This window comes from Ursus maritimus, unplaced genomic scaffold (assembly GCF_017311325.1).
Source record: "Ursus maritimus isolate PB19 unplaced genomic scaffold, ASM1731132v1 scaffold_25, whole genome shotgun sequence".
NCBI lineage: Eukaryota > Metazoa > Chordata > Mammalia > Carnivora > Ursidae > Ursus > Ursus maritimus.
Window position 1 is genome coordinate 34,522,198 of NW_024425008.1, and position 15,872 is coordinate 34,538,069.

At 48.9% G+C, this 15,872-nt stretch overlaps 1 protein-coding gene across 2 annotated transcripts in view; it reads right to left on the bottom strand.

The window, feature by feature from the left end:
- The window catches only part of SYNE2 (spectrin repeat containing nuclear envelope protein 2), a 39,078-nt gene that overhangs the window by 12,099 nt on the left and 11,107 nt on the right, over positions 1–15,872 (bottom strand). Inside the window, exons 1-7 of one of the 2 annotated variants that reach the window (XM_040641806.1) lie at positions 15,592–15,705; positions 9,525–9,687; positions 3,953–4,140; positions 3,279–3,429; positions 2,831–3,013; positions 1,310–1,447; positions 258–452 (exon numbers count right to left, since the gene is read on the bottom strand). In XM_040641806.1, coding sequence (XP_040497740.1) covers positions 258–452; positions 1,310–1,447; positions 2,831–3,013; positions 3,279–3,429; positions 3,953–4,140; positions 9,525–9,687; positions 15,592–15,611 — 1,038 coding nt within the window. In that variant the 5' untranslated portion in view covers positions 15,612–15,705. Of the gene's footprint in view, positions 1–257; positions 453–1,309; positions 1,448–2,830; positions 3,014–3,278; positions 3,430–3,952; positions 4,141–9,524; positions 9,688–15,591; positions 15,706–15,872 lie in introns of those variants that run through there. The other variant, XM_040641805.1, reaches the window with a different exon arrangement.

Below are 15,872 nucleotides of genomic sequence, written 5' to 3' on the forward strand. Positions count from 1 at the left end.
GCCCCGTACCGAGGAACACATGGGAAAGGTCGGAGGAGCGAGAACTTTCCCCAGTGCCGCCCCTTCCACTGGACAATGGGAGCCCCCAAGGAAGTGTCACTCCACAGTAATAACAGCTGCAATAAAATGGGTCCCCCCCCTTTTACCATAAAACACATCACAGCTGACCACTGCACAGATTTCCCAGCTCTTTAAAACTTCGGTCCAAGGTCAAGTGTGAGTCGCCCGGGGCCGCCCGAGCGCGGCGCTCCCCTTACCGGGGCGTGGGAGGTGAGCCTGCGGTGGAAGCGGGAGACGCGGCCGAAGACTTCCTGGCAGTACCGGTGCAGCTCCTCCAGCTCGTCCTCGATCAGCACGGCGTCCAGCGGCTCGCTCTTCTGGATCAGCTGCTCCCCGAAAACAATGAGCTGATCGATCTTGTTGGTGTTCAGTGTAATTTCCTGCTGGAAACCCTATTCCGAAGAGGAGAAAGAAAGGATTTCAGAGAAGGGACGTTTTCCCGAGGATCCAGCGTCTGCTGCTTTGAACCAGGCCGTAGAAAAGGCATCCCAGGGTTACCGCGGCCTTGCTCCTGCACCAGTACTCTAGCTTTGTGGATTTTTAACAAGGCGACAAGACTGAATCATCTAAAATGACTTACGTGATTTTTTTTTTCCCCTCTCCCTTCTGGGCAGGGACTGGAATTTTCCAATTACAATAATTCTAAAAGTTTGGCAGGGATAGACATTGACTGCTATTGGGTGTGAGGGAGAAAACTTGTCTTATTGACGCTTGGTGGAAACAGAAAATTCCCCATAATAAACCACCCACGGGCATTTGCTTCTGCTGACACAATAATCATCTCATGGGTGCCATTATATTAGGGAAGGCACATTTCTATTTTTCAACTGCTTTTAAAAGCCAGGGAGGGAATCATAGTGAAATACAGATATGTGGGAGAGCGGACGAGATCTGTTCTTGGCCCCACTCTTGATATAGATTCTCCTCCTGTTACCCCTCCCGCCCCCCACATGTTGCACTCAGACTCGAGAGCTGGGGAAAGAGCATCTTACGAAGTTCTGTTTGGAACCTCAAGAGCGTTCTCCCCACGGGCGATTATAAATGACAGTAACGAGTCTTGTTCCAATGGCCCCTTGACTGTAAGGAATAGCATCCTCGGCCATGACCACCCCGGACACAGGTGGGTGCAGCCTGGCTGCTTTCACACGGCTGGAATCTGCTCTCAGGGTATCAGGGGATGTTTGTCCTTGGCCAGCTCTCCCTCGCCAAGGTGCATTGTTCTGAGAGGGGCCGATGAAGCAGGCCTTACGTTCAGCTGGCGCATCTTGTCGTCGGCGTCGCTCTCCGAGAAGTGCTCCACGTTGGTCAGCTGCAGGTCCATCTCCGTGAGCCACACCAGAATGCTCTCCCTGGTCCCCTCGAATTCCTCCCTTTGGTTGGTGAAATGCTGTCAAAGGGGGGGATTATCACGTTTGTTTTGATGGCACAAGAGCGTTCAGGCAGACAGCAAGGTTATTTTTGGCCAAGAGGAAAGGGTACCCCCAGAGGCCCACAGGGCATCAGGGGGCCAGCGTGGGGTCAGGAGCCTGGGCTCTGGTCCTGGCCGTGTGAGAACAAACAAGCCCCCCCAACTTCTCTGAGGCCTCGTGTCTTCACTGGCAAATTAGGGTGTGGGGATGTTGACTATGGTGCCGAGGATCCTTTTAGCATTTGAAGTTCTACAATTCTCCAGGTTGGTGATGTTCCCACCCTGCCCTCTGAGGAAGCCCCTCACCGTGCAGACCAGGCACCCTACCCGCTGCTACCTTGTTAGCCTTCCGCGGAAGCTGCTGCTTGAAATAGCAGCTTCCAGATGGAGACGTACTGATCTCAGCCTGGCCTAGTGCCCCATGTGCCTTCACGGAGGTAACCCTGAACGTGTTCCCTCAGAGAAAGAAGACCCAGACTTATCACCTCCAATTAAGGAAGCCTCTTGGGTTACCACCTCATCGATGGGCAGCTGATTCTCAGACAAACGTAGCATTCAGTGCCAAACAAGGGTTTACACTGGTCACGGCCGAATCAGCAGATCAAGAAATTAATGCATGGGGTTGTCTGAAAAGCTAGCCCATTTCTTCCTGAGGGTTTTTAAAAAAAAAACCCACCCAGATTCTCCTCATCTTAGAATGATCTCAAGAGCGTTCTGCCCTGAGAACAGAAGCAGGGATTAAAATCACTTCCTGCAGCCACAAACCACACGGGTCCTGTCCGTCTACACCTAGACTCACAAAGGTTCATGTGCCGTGTCTCCTGCAGTACACAAATCTTCGGTGAACGTCTACATTCAAAAATCAACCCGAGCCTCTGAGGTTAGGTCAATGTGCTCTGAAATTCGGGGGGGGGGTGCTAATCGCTGTCCCCCAGCTCCACGATGCAGAGGGGGCTTTGTCTGCATCTCTCATAGTGCAAGACCAGTGGGACACACAGAAACGGGCAGATGGGCAAGGCAGGCTTCCTTGCAGGCCTAGAGGCACCGGGCCTGACCTCGTGATGGCAGCGGCCCGGACCCTGTGGGCAGCCCGTGACCCAACGTGCCGACCTTTAGGGTTTATGGAAGTCGGAAAAAGATGTGCCTGGCACCACAGATCACAGACACAGGCCCTGCCTCCGAAGCCTATTCTTAGGCAAATAACCTCCTAACAAAAGACTCAAGGTTGGCAGCTTTGGCTTAAAGCGCAGGGCAAGCTGTTGCAAGAGCACGAAGACACCTCCGCCTGAACCGAACTCTACGCACTGCTCTGCTACAAGCCCGACGCGGCTACAGACAGGGCGGGGGGCTAGCCGAGGTTACTCTGAGTCTCCGCAGCACGGCCGTGACCCGCCTCTGGAGGGTGTCCCAGCGCTGGTTGCCCTCGTGCGCCATCTGCTTCAGCCTGCTGGCCGTGTCGGTGCGGTTCTCGCGCGCCAGCCGCCGGTACTGCTTGTTGATGAGCTCGAGCTGCGTCAGCCTCTCGTGGATCTGCCGCTGGAAGGCCTGCGGCGCACACACGGGCGCGTGAGACCCAGGCCGGCGCGCCCCAGACCGCGCTCCGGAGGCCGACCCCCGGGCCGCCACGGCCACGGAGAGCCCACCTCCCCTGCTCTGCTGCGGAGAGCGGCCTCTCGAGCTCCCCGCGTGCCGCTCGGCACGGATCGGTCTCGCGGGGCGAAGCTGCCGTGGCAGCTGCCGGCGGGTGTGGACGGGGCGGCCCCGGCGGCGGCTCGGGAGGAGCGCCGGCTGGCGGGGCTTTGGGCTTTACCTCGAACCTCTTCAGCTCTTCTTTGGCATTCGTGTACAACACCTCTGAGGAATTCGGATAGGCTGCCGTCCTCTCGGCGGACTTGAGCCAGTCCTCGAAGCGGGAGTAATCATCTAGAAATTTCTGCCACAGGCGCCAAGTCTCCTCGATTCTGGCAGGAGGAAAGCATCTCAGTGTAAGCCATCCGCTTCAACCGTGAGCTGTCATCTGTTTTCCCGCCTTGACTGGTCCCATTCCCAACACCCCTTGCCCTACTGGAGAGGGGTAGAGACCCTGATATCCCTCTTCCAGGAAATAACCGGGAACATCCCCTTCTTGGTCAGGTCACCTTCCTCCTGGGGACTGCCCCTCAAAGCTCCTGCTTCACAGAGGCTGACCAGCAGGAGACAGGGCTTCCCTCCACTGCTTCGTAGCTAGGGACACAGACGCACAGTGGCCACAGTGGCCAGCCGTGGTTACACCTCACGACACAGGACTGCTGGGCAAAGCCGTTACCCCGATTATATTTCTCTTGAATAATTCATTGCGTGAGCACGCTGACACCTACTGAGCCCTCTCTGCCCGTAGCCTCGGAAGTGAAGCGAACGGAACACGGCTACTGTTATTGAGGGGAGAAGGACGCCCTGCGTTGGGAGGACCGTGTTTCAAACGTTCAGGGGCAGCTCGGTTCTTACTTCATTCGCCGTTCCATCGACATGGCGCAGATGTTCCTCCAGCGTCTGTCCAAGCTTCTGGTGGTCTGCTGGATGGAGTCGCACTCGGTCTCGTTGGCACAGGCATCAGAGTCATGCAGGAGGACATCACAGATGTTAAACACAGACTCCACGCCCGCGCTGTGTTGTTCGATGTCTCGCTGCAGGTCCTACGGTTGGAACAGAGTAAGGAGCACCTTGAGGTGCTGCTGGTGGTGGTGACGGTGGGACGACTGGCATCAGAGGCTCTCCACTCCCCCACCCTTCTTGCGGCCCAGGTGCATGGCCACCTCCGATCAGCAACGAGGACTGTGTCTCTCTCATCTCTGTGCAACCCCTGTGCTGTGGCACCTGACACAAACTGGCCGCAATTGGGATTTGTTTGCTGAACTGACGAGAGGGGTGGGAAAGCAGGAGAACCCTCTCCTGAGAGCCCACGTCCCCACCGACTCCGGGAGGCAAGGGATCCACTCCATACCACCTGAACGCAAGGGCCCCCCATTGAGACATGGCTCCAGGGAGGTCTTCCTTGGGGGTCTCTTCAGCAGGACCTGAAACTTCAGCAGAACTCTTAACCTTTCATGGGTCCCAGAACTCTTAAATCTACTGAGGCCTTTGTGCCCACACACGCCAAATCATGCCCATCCTAGGGCTCCATAGGCCCAAGGGAAGAGTTTGGGACCCTACTTTCCCAACGGATGGGATCCAACAGGGGGGATGGTCTCTCTGGAGTCCTGCGATGGTGACAGTGCCGCTCCCGGATTCAGGAAAAAGAGCATTCATGAGGAGACAATGCATGGTTATGGAGAAAAATGAAAAACTTAACAATAAACACAGCATTTTCAGGTATCACCCGGAGAATATTTCTTCTGCGCACCATGGGAGTGCTGGAGGAGGAAGAGATAAGGAGACTGTTTTGCTGGAATTAGACTTCTTCAGATATCTAAAATCTGTGATAAGTGACAACAGAGCACGCCACTAATCTTAGTATCCAAAGACATGAAGAAATAATAAAGACAAAGCTAAATAAGCCGCTGTTAACTAAAGCTCCCTGGAGTCAACAAAATTCAGTTTACAGGAGAGATTATTTTATAAACTGCCTGCCACCATCTACAGAAAGGCAACATAAAGTTCATGCCGCATCACCTCAGTATTTAATGATTTTGAAATTACTGTTATTAGAGACTACTAATATTTTCTTGCTTTTTTTCTGATAAAGGTACAGTTTTGATCATTCTCTGTCCAGGTGGATATGAAGGAAGAAAACGCTAATACTGAAACTACATTTAAATTAAGCAGTTTTTAACAGGATCCTAACTGATTAAAAACAAACAGCACAAAGTTATGCTACAAAAATATGTTCTGGGGGCACCTGGTGGGCTGGGTTGGAGGAACATGTGACTCCTGGTCTCCGGGCCGTGAGTTCAAGTCCTGTGTTGGGTGTAGAGATTACTAAAAAATAAATACACTTAAAAAAAGAAGAAGAAAAAAGAAAATGTGTTTTTTAGTTTGTCACCCTACGTGTCCTGTGAAGAGACATGAGAAGGGTGATTTTTTTTAACCTCCTGAGTCCAGGACAAATGGTGGAAGTCTTCCCGGGGTCCACGCAAGCACCAGCTTTATAATTATTAGGTTTAAACAGAATTCAAACTTTAAGAATTCTTGTTGGCTCACAGAATTGTCATGAGCCTTCCTAAAATTTACTGGCATTGATAAATGTCTCTTGACTTTATTAAAATAATAAACAAGGAATCCTAACATTGGTGCTGAGTAACAGTGGCGATTTTAATTGAAAAATGGTACCTGCCCCTGACCTCACCTGATAGGGCTGGGTAGGATCTGGTTGAAAAGTACTGAGAAAGTCTAGTCTACAGATAAATGTGACTGCTGCATATTTTAACAGACTCGTTGCAGTTTCTCTACCTTATCTGTTCAGCTTATATTGAGCAAAACCGCTACTGAGAACTGATTAATACACAGGGTGAATCTGGGAGCAAGAAATGAGCTCTACAATAGTTTATAAAAGACCATCAACATTTGGGTTAAAAAAATTCAAAAAATTTCAAAATTTCCAAAACAAACTTTGCAAACACTGCAGAATGACCTACTGATTTTGTACAATGTACTGGTTACTTTAAAAATATGTAGTGAACCACATTTAAAAATGCAAACCACTTAGGTGCTAAATGACTGACATTTTATGAACCGAAACCATCTCACCACTAGTCCCACTGAGGCAGCAGTATGCACAGTAATTAGATCTAAAGAACTGTTCAAGTGCAATTTGAAGAATGGGACCTAAGAAACAACATAAAACAAGGTAAAAGACTTTTGCCAATGGTTCTGGAAACAGGCTCCGGGCTCCCCGTTTGTTTTGTGTTTCTGTTCCTGAGTAGGTAACAAAGAGCTGTGAAGCTGGGAAAGAGTAGGTGTGTGGGGGGGGGGATGGGGGGATGAGGAGGAGGAGGAGGCACAGTGGGAGGGAGAGGAGGAGAATGCAACCAGGAAGGAGAATACAAAAGGAAACCAGAAAAACAAGATAAGGGGGAAAAAAAGAAAGAAGAAAGCAAAGCCAGCCGAGGCGGGGTGGTGACTCTGGGGGAGGGGCATGGGCTGGCAAGCCAGCGGAGCAGAGTGGTCGAGTGGGAGTGGTTTACGAGGTTGGCATGAAGCTGAGCGCACCTGCTGGGAAGGGGGTTGGTTTCTGGTATTACAGAATGGGGAGTAAGGAACAGCACTCTCTCCCAACGTCACTGTATGACACCTACAGGGAACCGGGAAAGCAAAGAAAACAGGAGAGAAATGCAGAAAGCTTAAGGGAAGTGGTTCATGGTTTGAAAGTGTTACAAAGGTTGCTACCACTTCCTTTGCATTTTGAAGATGATACGTTCCACAAAAATAACAACATCACCCTTACTACCCAAGGAGTTCTACGTAAAAGAAACAGAAAGGACTCTGATAAGGTTTGACTTCTTCCCTAGGGTGCTCCCAAGAGCATGACCATGAGGATCTCGGAAGCACGGTTCCTAGTCACTTTTGGGGGCCTGACGGATTTTGCAGAAGGCACTACTACGTGATCCCAAGCTTTTAGGTCTTATTTCTCAAAATAATCATGCAACTTATTATATTTAACTAAAGACAGAAACACAAGTAAGGTTTGTTTTTTGTTTTGTTTTTTTAATGGCCCATGCATAATTCTTTTGTGTGATACATTTGTTTTTTGTGGTTTTGATGGAGCCTTAAGGTCTGGTTTGAGTATTAAAAAAAATTTTTTTTAAATAAAAGTACTGAAAGTTTCCTGAGGACATCTGTGGTAGGCAGAATATTGGCCACCCAAAGATGTCCCTGTCCTTGTCCCCGGAACCTGTGAATATGTTTGGCAACCTTAATCCTCTGTTGGCATGTAGCCTATCAGCTGATCTTCACATCCTGGATTACCCAGGTGGACCCAGCACGATCCCAAGGGTCAAGTGGCAGAAGGAGGTAGAAGAGTCAGTCAGAGGGAGAAGGGACCCTGACAGAAAAGCACAGACAGATGCAAGGTTGCTGGCTCTGCAGATGGAGGAAGGGGCCATGAGCCAAGCAATGTGGGGGCCTCCAGAAGCAGGAAAGGGTGAAGAAGCAGATTCTTCAATAGGGCTGCCAGCCCTCCTGACACATTCATCTTAGTCTGGGGTTGGATTTCTGGCCTCAGAACTCCAGTAAGATAATACACTTGGGGTAAGTTGCTAAATTTGCGGTAATTTGTCAAAGCAATCATAGAAAACTCATACATCTCACTTCTCCACGGTAATGGTCGTCCTGAACACCGACTCCTTAAATTGCTTGGATTACTATGAGATAGGAATCCCGTGACAGTGATTCTGAGTTCAATAAAGAAGGAAGCTTCAAATCAAACCGAGTGAATTTATGGACCATTTCAAAACAGGACCAAACAACGCCAGGAGGATGGGCAGCTGTTCCAAATTGTACCCTTTGGGGGAATACACTCCCTGCAATTTGATGATGTTTTGGCAAACCTCAGATTTATAAAACGTTAACACACATTATGGGCCCTGCCAAATTTAGCCAGTCATTCTTTAAGAGGAAAAACATACTCAGTTCCTATACTATTTACCTGAAAAAACTCACCAGGCAGGGTAAATTGTTATTTGCAAGGCCTGTCTGTAAAGAGACTGTTCAAGAAATTCACCCTAGTGGATCGAACTTGCAAATTAAGTCGATAAAGTCCAGCAGCTGTGACTCCAATGAGAAGGGCATTAAAATCTCTGCAATGTCCATTAACATGGTACTTATATCAGTATTCCTTTCTCCAGAAAGCAAAGACAGAACTGAGATGACCTCAATGAAAAGGACATACTTAAATTTCTGCAGCTAACTGCCCAAACCAGTATTTTTACTTCATAGCCTTGCTAAATCATACTAACTTGAAAGTCAGAGAATAGGCGTTGTTTACAAACAGTAACAGTAATAGACTGAATAAAGATCTAAGTCAAGAGGAATGTCAAATACTTGGCTCTATTTTGCGGTAGCAGGAGATGTTACTCATTACTATTAAAACGATCAACTTGAACTCAAGGGAATTTGTCATTAATTTATCATCACCTTCTGCCCTTGAATCTGTGAGAGAGGTTCAGCCCCCAATTCTTTCTCTAAGAGCAGCTGTTACGTGTGGGTGAATCTTCCTGGTGTGCTGACAGACAGCAAACACCAAGGTTTGGAGGTAAATGTGAGGAGAACAGATAGGAGTCTGAGAACCTGATGACAACCATATTGCTTATATGGTCAAAACGCAATCTACTCCTGGGTCTAAGAAAAACCCATGAAGGTGAAGGAAAGCTACCGAAAGGCTACTATAAACTTAATTTTAAAAATGAAGATAAGCTCCAGGCACTGCACATGAGAATGAGCATGGAATGTGAGTCGATGGGAGGGCAGGAAAGTGCATTCCGTAAGTGTGTGGCATCAGCAAGCACCCACCAGAGTAGTGTGATGGTAACACCGGCAGGACTCAGTGGGTTCATGCTGGGGAGTTCCCAGGGTTGGCTCAGAGGGTGCATAACCGATGAGAGACACTGATGAGGGAGCGCTGCAGGAGCGGCTTCCTAAGCTATTGGCCTAAGTGTCTTCCTTTTTACACTTTTGTTTTTTGTTTGTTTTGGGAAGGTCTATCAGATGATCTGTTGTCCCATGAAAACTTCCCTTGGTTAGAAAATTTTCCTTTCAATTCATTGCCCTCTAAAACTATAGTCACAAAACAAACATCCAAGTTAAAAAATATATATAAGCAAAACACCTTATTTACCACTAAGACCTACATCTCAAACATTATTCAAAGCAGTTCACAAAGAGATGCGTGAATGGGGCAGAAGATGGGCACACAAGAGATGGCCTCACACGTACAAGCACCCGGACAGGTGGTCAGTTTTCTCTGGAAAAAACGAGCCGATGTTATGAAATGTGAGCATGCTAAAGGACGCAGCCAATACGGGGAAGGCTTGAGTCAGCAGGTATCACAGACACCTGTACTCTTACAAAAGCTTTCTTTCCTCACCTGCTGCTCGGCGAGCCTCTTCTGGATCTCTTGATCGTCACAGACGTCATACACGACAGGCTTAGAGAGCTCTGACTCAATTCGAGCCAACCAGGTACGAAGGTTGCTCATGTTTTTGTCTAACTGCTGAATAAAAGCAAAGGTCTCCTTCAGCTTCTTCACCCTAAACATATTTGCAGGAAAAAGAGGGGTAAAAACCCAAAGCCCAACGGTTAGTGGTGACAAGAACGTGCCAACCAAGGTGTCACAGTGTAAAAAGCAACTTATGTTATTGATTTTATAGCAGGAACAGCTCTCACATCACAGAGTTTTCGCAGAATATGTAACCCTTTACAAAACCGCTGGTCTGGTTGACTTTCAAATGGGCTAAGCGTTCATCTACCTATGCAAATACGAAGTCCTATCATTCCAAAGTGGGATCCCCTGAGACCCAGTACGTCTTTCTGGGGCTCCCGAGGAAAGAGTAGATGCCATCTCATTCCCTTGAGGTTAAAATAACCACACTTGGGGCGCCTGGGTGGCTCAGTCGGTGGGGTGTCCAACTCTTGGTTTCAGGTCAAGATCGTGGGTGTGAGGCTGTGCTCCTTGTCAGGCTCTGCGCTCACGGTGGAGTCCGCTTGAGATTCTCGGCCTCTGCCCCTCCCCCTGCACGCACGTGTGCGTTCCCTCTATAAATGCATAAATAACATCTTTAAAAATAAAATAAGCACACTTGATTTCTGTCCAGTTTCTGTCTTGGGTATACGCCGAGACCGCAGCAGCCAGGGACTTTCCCCGACAGTTTAAAGAATTTACATGCCTGGCTCATTTGGTGGTATCTGGCCCGCGAGGCTTCTCGTGGGCCTCTCTTCTTGAGCAAGCACCGAACAGGAGCTAAAGCCCACCATGTCCGGTCTAAGGGGTTGAGGGAGCCTCACACATACACCCAGCCCATTATGGGGCGGCTGTATCAGCCAAAAGGGGAGCAGGGAGTGTGGTGGGGAGCAGGGCAAAGACAAGCTGCAAGCACAGTCCTGAACCATCTGCCTCCGACACAGCGTGGCAATCTGAACGAGCGCACACGCGTCGGTGCACTGGGTGAGCTCACTGGCACACCGACGTACTGTCAAGGGGAAATGACACAGCGGCTAGGAAAATAAACTTCACGTAGATCCTGAAAAAAATCCTTCTCTTAATCTGCCTTCACGGAAGTCCCAAAGTGAGTGAGGGCTTGTTCTGGTGATCTGTGGGTTTCTTTTTTTTTTTTTAATTAATTACTTTGAGAGAGAGAGAGGAAGTGAAAGAGCATGCGAGTCGGGGGAGGGGCAGAGGGCGAGACTCTTCAAGCAGACGCCCTGCCGAGCTTGGAGCCCAATACAGGGCTCGATCTCACGACCCATGAGATCATAACCTGAGCGGAAACCAAGAGTTGGGCGCTTAAACCACTGAGCCACCCAGGCGCCCTGGTCTGTGGGATGCTTAGTGAATCCCAGAGACTTGGAGTGATAGCTGCAATGCAGTTCCCAGCTATCAGTACTCATGTTACCAGGTGCTGTCAGAACTCCATCCTGTAGCACAAGAAAGAGAAACTGAGGCACTGGCTCCAACCTGTCGGAGTGCGCTGCACTCCCTGTTACCTTCATTTCTTCTTGGACTGCCCATCAACAGATGCCGACCACCCTCCTTGCCCCCTACCCAGCTGTGGTTCTGTGGCCAAAAGGCACATTCTAGATGGTAAGTCTGATCCATTCACGCTCAAATGCTTCCACAGTCCTCACCCTACCCCAACATACCAGTTTAACACCGTGACCTTTTCAGGTCATGAAGCGTTCAGCGGCCTCTCTCCATCCCAGCACTCTGCAAAATGGCTCTCCTTCCCCTCCACTGGAGTGTCTACCACTGCTCACCAAAGACACTGAGGGCCCCTGGCCCACGTGCTCCCGCAGCACCCGGGACCTCCTGCCCCGTGTTGTGTCCACATCCCTCATTCGCCGTGCACCTGTCACGACACTGTCCGCGCTAGCCAGGCTGCACGGGCTTGCCGTCTCTGCACGCACATACCCCCACTCCGCCCGGTGGGCAGGTGCTACTGACAAACATTTGTTGCAGAATAAATGTGTATGAGCACTTCCACGACATGCTATTATTTAAGGAGACCAGGGAATTATGTGTGTTCTAATTTTTAATTTTTACTTATTTTTTATTTTTTGCATCCTACCACCAACCAAGTCAACCCTGCAGACTGACTCTTACCTCCAGCTCTATTACCAGCTAGTTTTAGGATTTAGGGAAAATCCTTTTACTTCAGCATCCTCAACTCTAGTAGGCTTCTGAGGCCCCTCAAACTTCGGGAGGTGGTAATATCTGAGTGAAGTTAAGGGCAGAGTTCTGGAAGTGAGCAGACCTGGCTCTAAGTCCCGTTGTACCATCTATGAGCTGTGCAGCCCTGCAAGGAGCCTAACTTTCCTGATTCCCAGTTTCCTTGTTACTTGCAAAATTATCCACCTTGCAGGTAGTTTGTGCGTGAAGTCTTTGGTGTAGAGTAGCACTCGGGATGATTCTAGCTCTTACTATTGCCGACTGGGATTCCGTGCTGCTACAGTAACAGCTCATGTGTAAGGCGCCGAACCTACAAAGCCCTTTCATAAGTATTTCTTCTCAACTCTGCCATGAGTCGGGCAGGCCTGGGAGGAGGCCGTGGAGTCTGGTGGTAAAGAGCACAGACTCTGTGGTCAGGGCCTGGGTTTGAATCCTGGCTCTGTTTAAGCTCATCTGAAAAACCATGTCAAAGCTAGTTATCCCTTCCTTCCCTGGGTGGCTGAGAGGGTTGAATGAGATAAAAACACATGGAATGTATTTGGCATAATACCTAACAGAGACGGATGCCCAAAAACCATGATCAAGATGATTTTCATGGCGGTAAGTTTTTCCAAATTACGGTCTTACTGCAAACACCACAAGGAGTTCCCTTTAAAGCCACAAGATGATTTATTAAAAAGGAAGTAACAGAATCTGGGGCCAGGCCTGGATGCAATTGTAACCTAGATCCTGCCTTTGTTCCCGTGGCTTCAGAGGCTTTAGAAGGACACCCTCCTTACCCCAATATCTTGTCACCCTGACTGCTTAGAGACCAGAAGGGACACTCCAGACAATGCCAGAGGAGCTGGGAATCCCAGGCCCTATGGGACAAGGAGTCTTTCATGCAGTTTGCAAGGGGCTGTCCTTCTAGAAGGCTCTGGCTGAAGAGGCAGCCCAGCCCCGAGAGCTTCCTTAGACATGGGGAGAGGAGCTCTGGCTTGGTGGCCCCTGCACAGCTCTCCTGCCAACCCCTTCTATCAGGCATCTCACCCTACTCCATCCTAAGCACCTCAGCCTCTTTATTTTAAAAAGAAAGGGCTAAAGTATAACTTTTTAAATGACAGGAGCTAACGAGAGATAAAAGAACCTGGGTGCAAACACAGAGATGCAGTGATCACGAATCCTGGTCATCCCAGGGTGGAGTACGGAGCAGGGGGAGGAGAATTCACTTGGCTTCCCCAGGACTCTAATACTCCAGGCCAGCGGTGTTCAAGATGGAGTGCTTAAGACAAGCCAATGGAGTTAGGGAATAAAATATTAGACTTTCTACTGTTATTCCATTCTTTTTAAATGTCTACACTGGGTATGCTTTCTAATTCACAACCTTGATGACTACATGGAACAACACAGAACTGGCTGACATCTACCTGCGCCAGGCCCTCGGGGCTCTACTGGACAGCAACCCATTTAATCCTCCCCGCAATGCTAGGAGATCAGTACTGTTAGCATCCCCATCCGACAGGTGAGGTAACTGCGGCACAGGGATCAAATTACCTGCCCCAGGCATGGGATCATTAAATGGCACAGGCAGGATTCCAACCCAGGCACTCTGGTCCGGAGCTGCTGTTCTTAGGCCCTTTCCTCAGGGCCACTCATATAAACCTGCACACACATTAGCTAGTATCGGGCACAGGATGTTGCTGTTAGGGAACATGATGAGAAGTCCAGTCTCACGGCTCTGGGATACACTGGGGGGCGTGGGGGGAAGGGATGGAAGCCCGTCCACCAAGTGCAGTACTTTGGGGGCCCACATTTGCCCCTCCATAATTCCTTTCGATAAGCATTTAACTATGTGCTTTGTCTTGGACCCTGTGCAGATTCCCAAGGATTCAAGACATAAGTGAAATATAGGTCTTATTCCCTAGAGCTCATGACCTAATTTAGATTGAATTTTGACATTATAATACAACAGAGGAGGTGCTCAATAAATATCTTTTGAATGAGTAAATGATGTTCAGTCATACCTTCAAATTTGTTTTCATAAAAGACATGGCTGTGTTCTCTATTAAAGGAAAGAGGTAAAGGTCAGAGCACCTCCAAGCCATCTTGCCACAAAACAATTTGCTGCCACATTACCCTGCATGCTCCTCTACCATGGTCCCATACAGGACAAGTGAAATACTGACAACCAAGCACACAAATCATACATACTCTTAGGGCACATCGAAGGGGAAGGGAAGGTGGGGGGAAAGAAAAGAAGAGGTTGCCAAGAAGCTACAAAAGATTCATCTAATCAGGATTTAACCTACTTCTAGGTCCCAACCTCTGCCAAAGGCATAATATCCAAAACTGCAGCGTGATTTAAAACATTTTTTTCAGATAATCATGTTACAACGTACTCTAGGAACCATCAGATGACGGTGGAGTCCGCATCATTCTATTCTGCACAGACGCTGTAATCTAATTATCACCTTTCCCAGGACAGGGAGTATGTGTCATTTGCCAGTCCAGGCAACCAACCTCCATGTTAGGCCTCATTAATATCGCTCTTGGAAAAATTTGAATCTTGAGTTAATGCTGGGAAACAAGGAAAGCCATTCAGAATCCAGCCTGCCGGCACAGGGAAGAAACCACAATATTGCATTACATCGACCCCCAAGGCAGTTTGTTTATGTAGCTCCCTATCTCTGCACTTGCCCATTTTTCACGCCGGCGCACTCCACAACATTGTGCACACATGTATTTCAGTAAGTCATACTGCTCCAGGAAAGAGTAAGTGTGGTTTTCTGAGTTGAATTCTAATTCTGAGGATTGGAAAAACGTTTTTTAGGTGCAAAGGGAAAGTGTTTCACCTGTGTAGATAAGTGGAAGACCTGGAGAGAACTAAAACATTTTTACATGAAACCAAACAAAATAAGAATTTTTGCTAAGAGTAGCTACAAATGAGAAGATCTTTTGCAGGGATTATGGGTAGAAATGCAGAAAATAATCAAGGTGAATAAAGTTTTATTTTAACAGCGAAATATCAGAATATAGGATACTTATGAACTGTGCTCTCCCACCAAAACAAACAAAATCAAGTCCGGCTAATATCATTCTATGTATCAGACCTGAGTCTTCCAATGTGTGATGGAGCTTTTAATATCAAATTCATTTTTATGGAATAATTTACATTTCACTCCTATTCTCTATATGCTAAAGTGTCTACAGTTAAACTACGAAGACTTGAGATCATACATTTTAAAAATCCCATGCCAATGTGGACAGCATAACTTAAAAAAATACTAAGGAAAACTGAGATGGTCGAAGTATCTGAATTTGTGCTAAACAGACACCCAAACCTGTAGGGCAGCTGTCAGTTGCTGAAAACACTGCACCGATTCTGCACAACAGCATCTCTTTAAATGACTGAACAGCTTCACATTGAAATAATCAACTACCCCAAGATCTTGAAGCCCTGATTGGGGGGCATGGACATTCAAGGCATTTGAGCTCATCGCCTCTTTGAAGCATTTACGTCGCGAGACGACTTCCATTTTCCACGCAGCAGCAGCAGCAGCACACCCCTCTCCCCTGCTTGTCAAAGGCGGACTGCAGACACCACGGGCGAGCGGCCCCGGGAGAGCACCCATCCCCCGATGGCTGAGCACACGCACGCACACACTCCCCAGCCACCATCTCGTCGGTCACTCCTATTGTACCCGACAAGAGGCAGCGAGGCAGCCGGGCACACAGACACAGCAGCCGCCCCTCGGCCGTACGCGGAGCTGATGGCTGACATGGCACTTACTGTTGATGAGAAAAAACCATTCCTTCTGTTCAGCGGAAGCGCCAAGTTCCCGGCGGCACCTTCACCTCCCGGGCTGCGGCGGCCCCTCCCCCGGCGGCGGGCGGCTCCATCCCCTGGCTCAGCATCCTCGGCGGCGGCCGCCCTCCCGCAGCCTCGGGCCACAAAGCAGCGCCCCCAGGAACCGAGCCGACCTGCTTCTCCGCTCACTGCATGTTTTAATCTCCGTTTTCGCCCTTCCAATAAACAAATATCTCCAGCTCCTTCCTCTCTCGAGCGCGCGC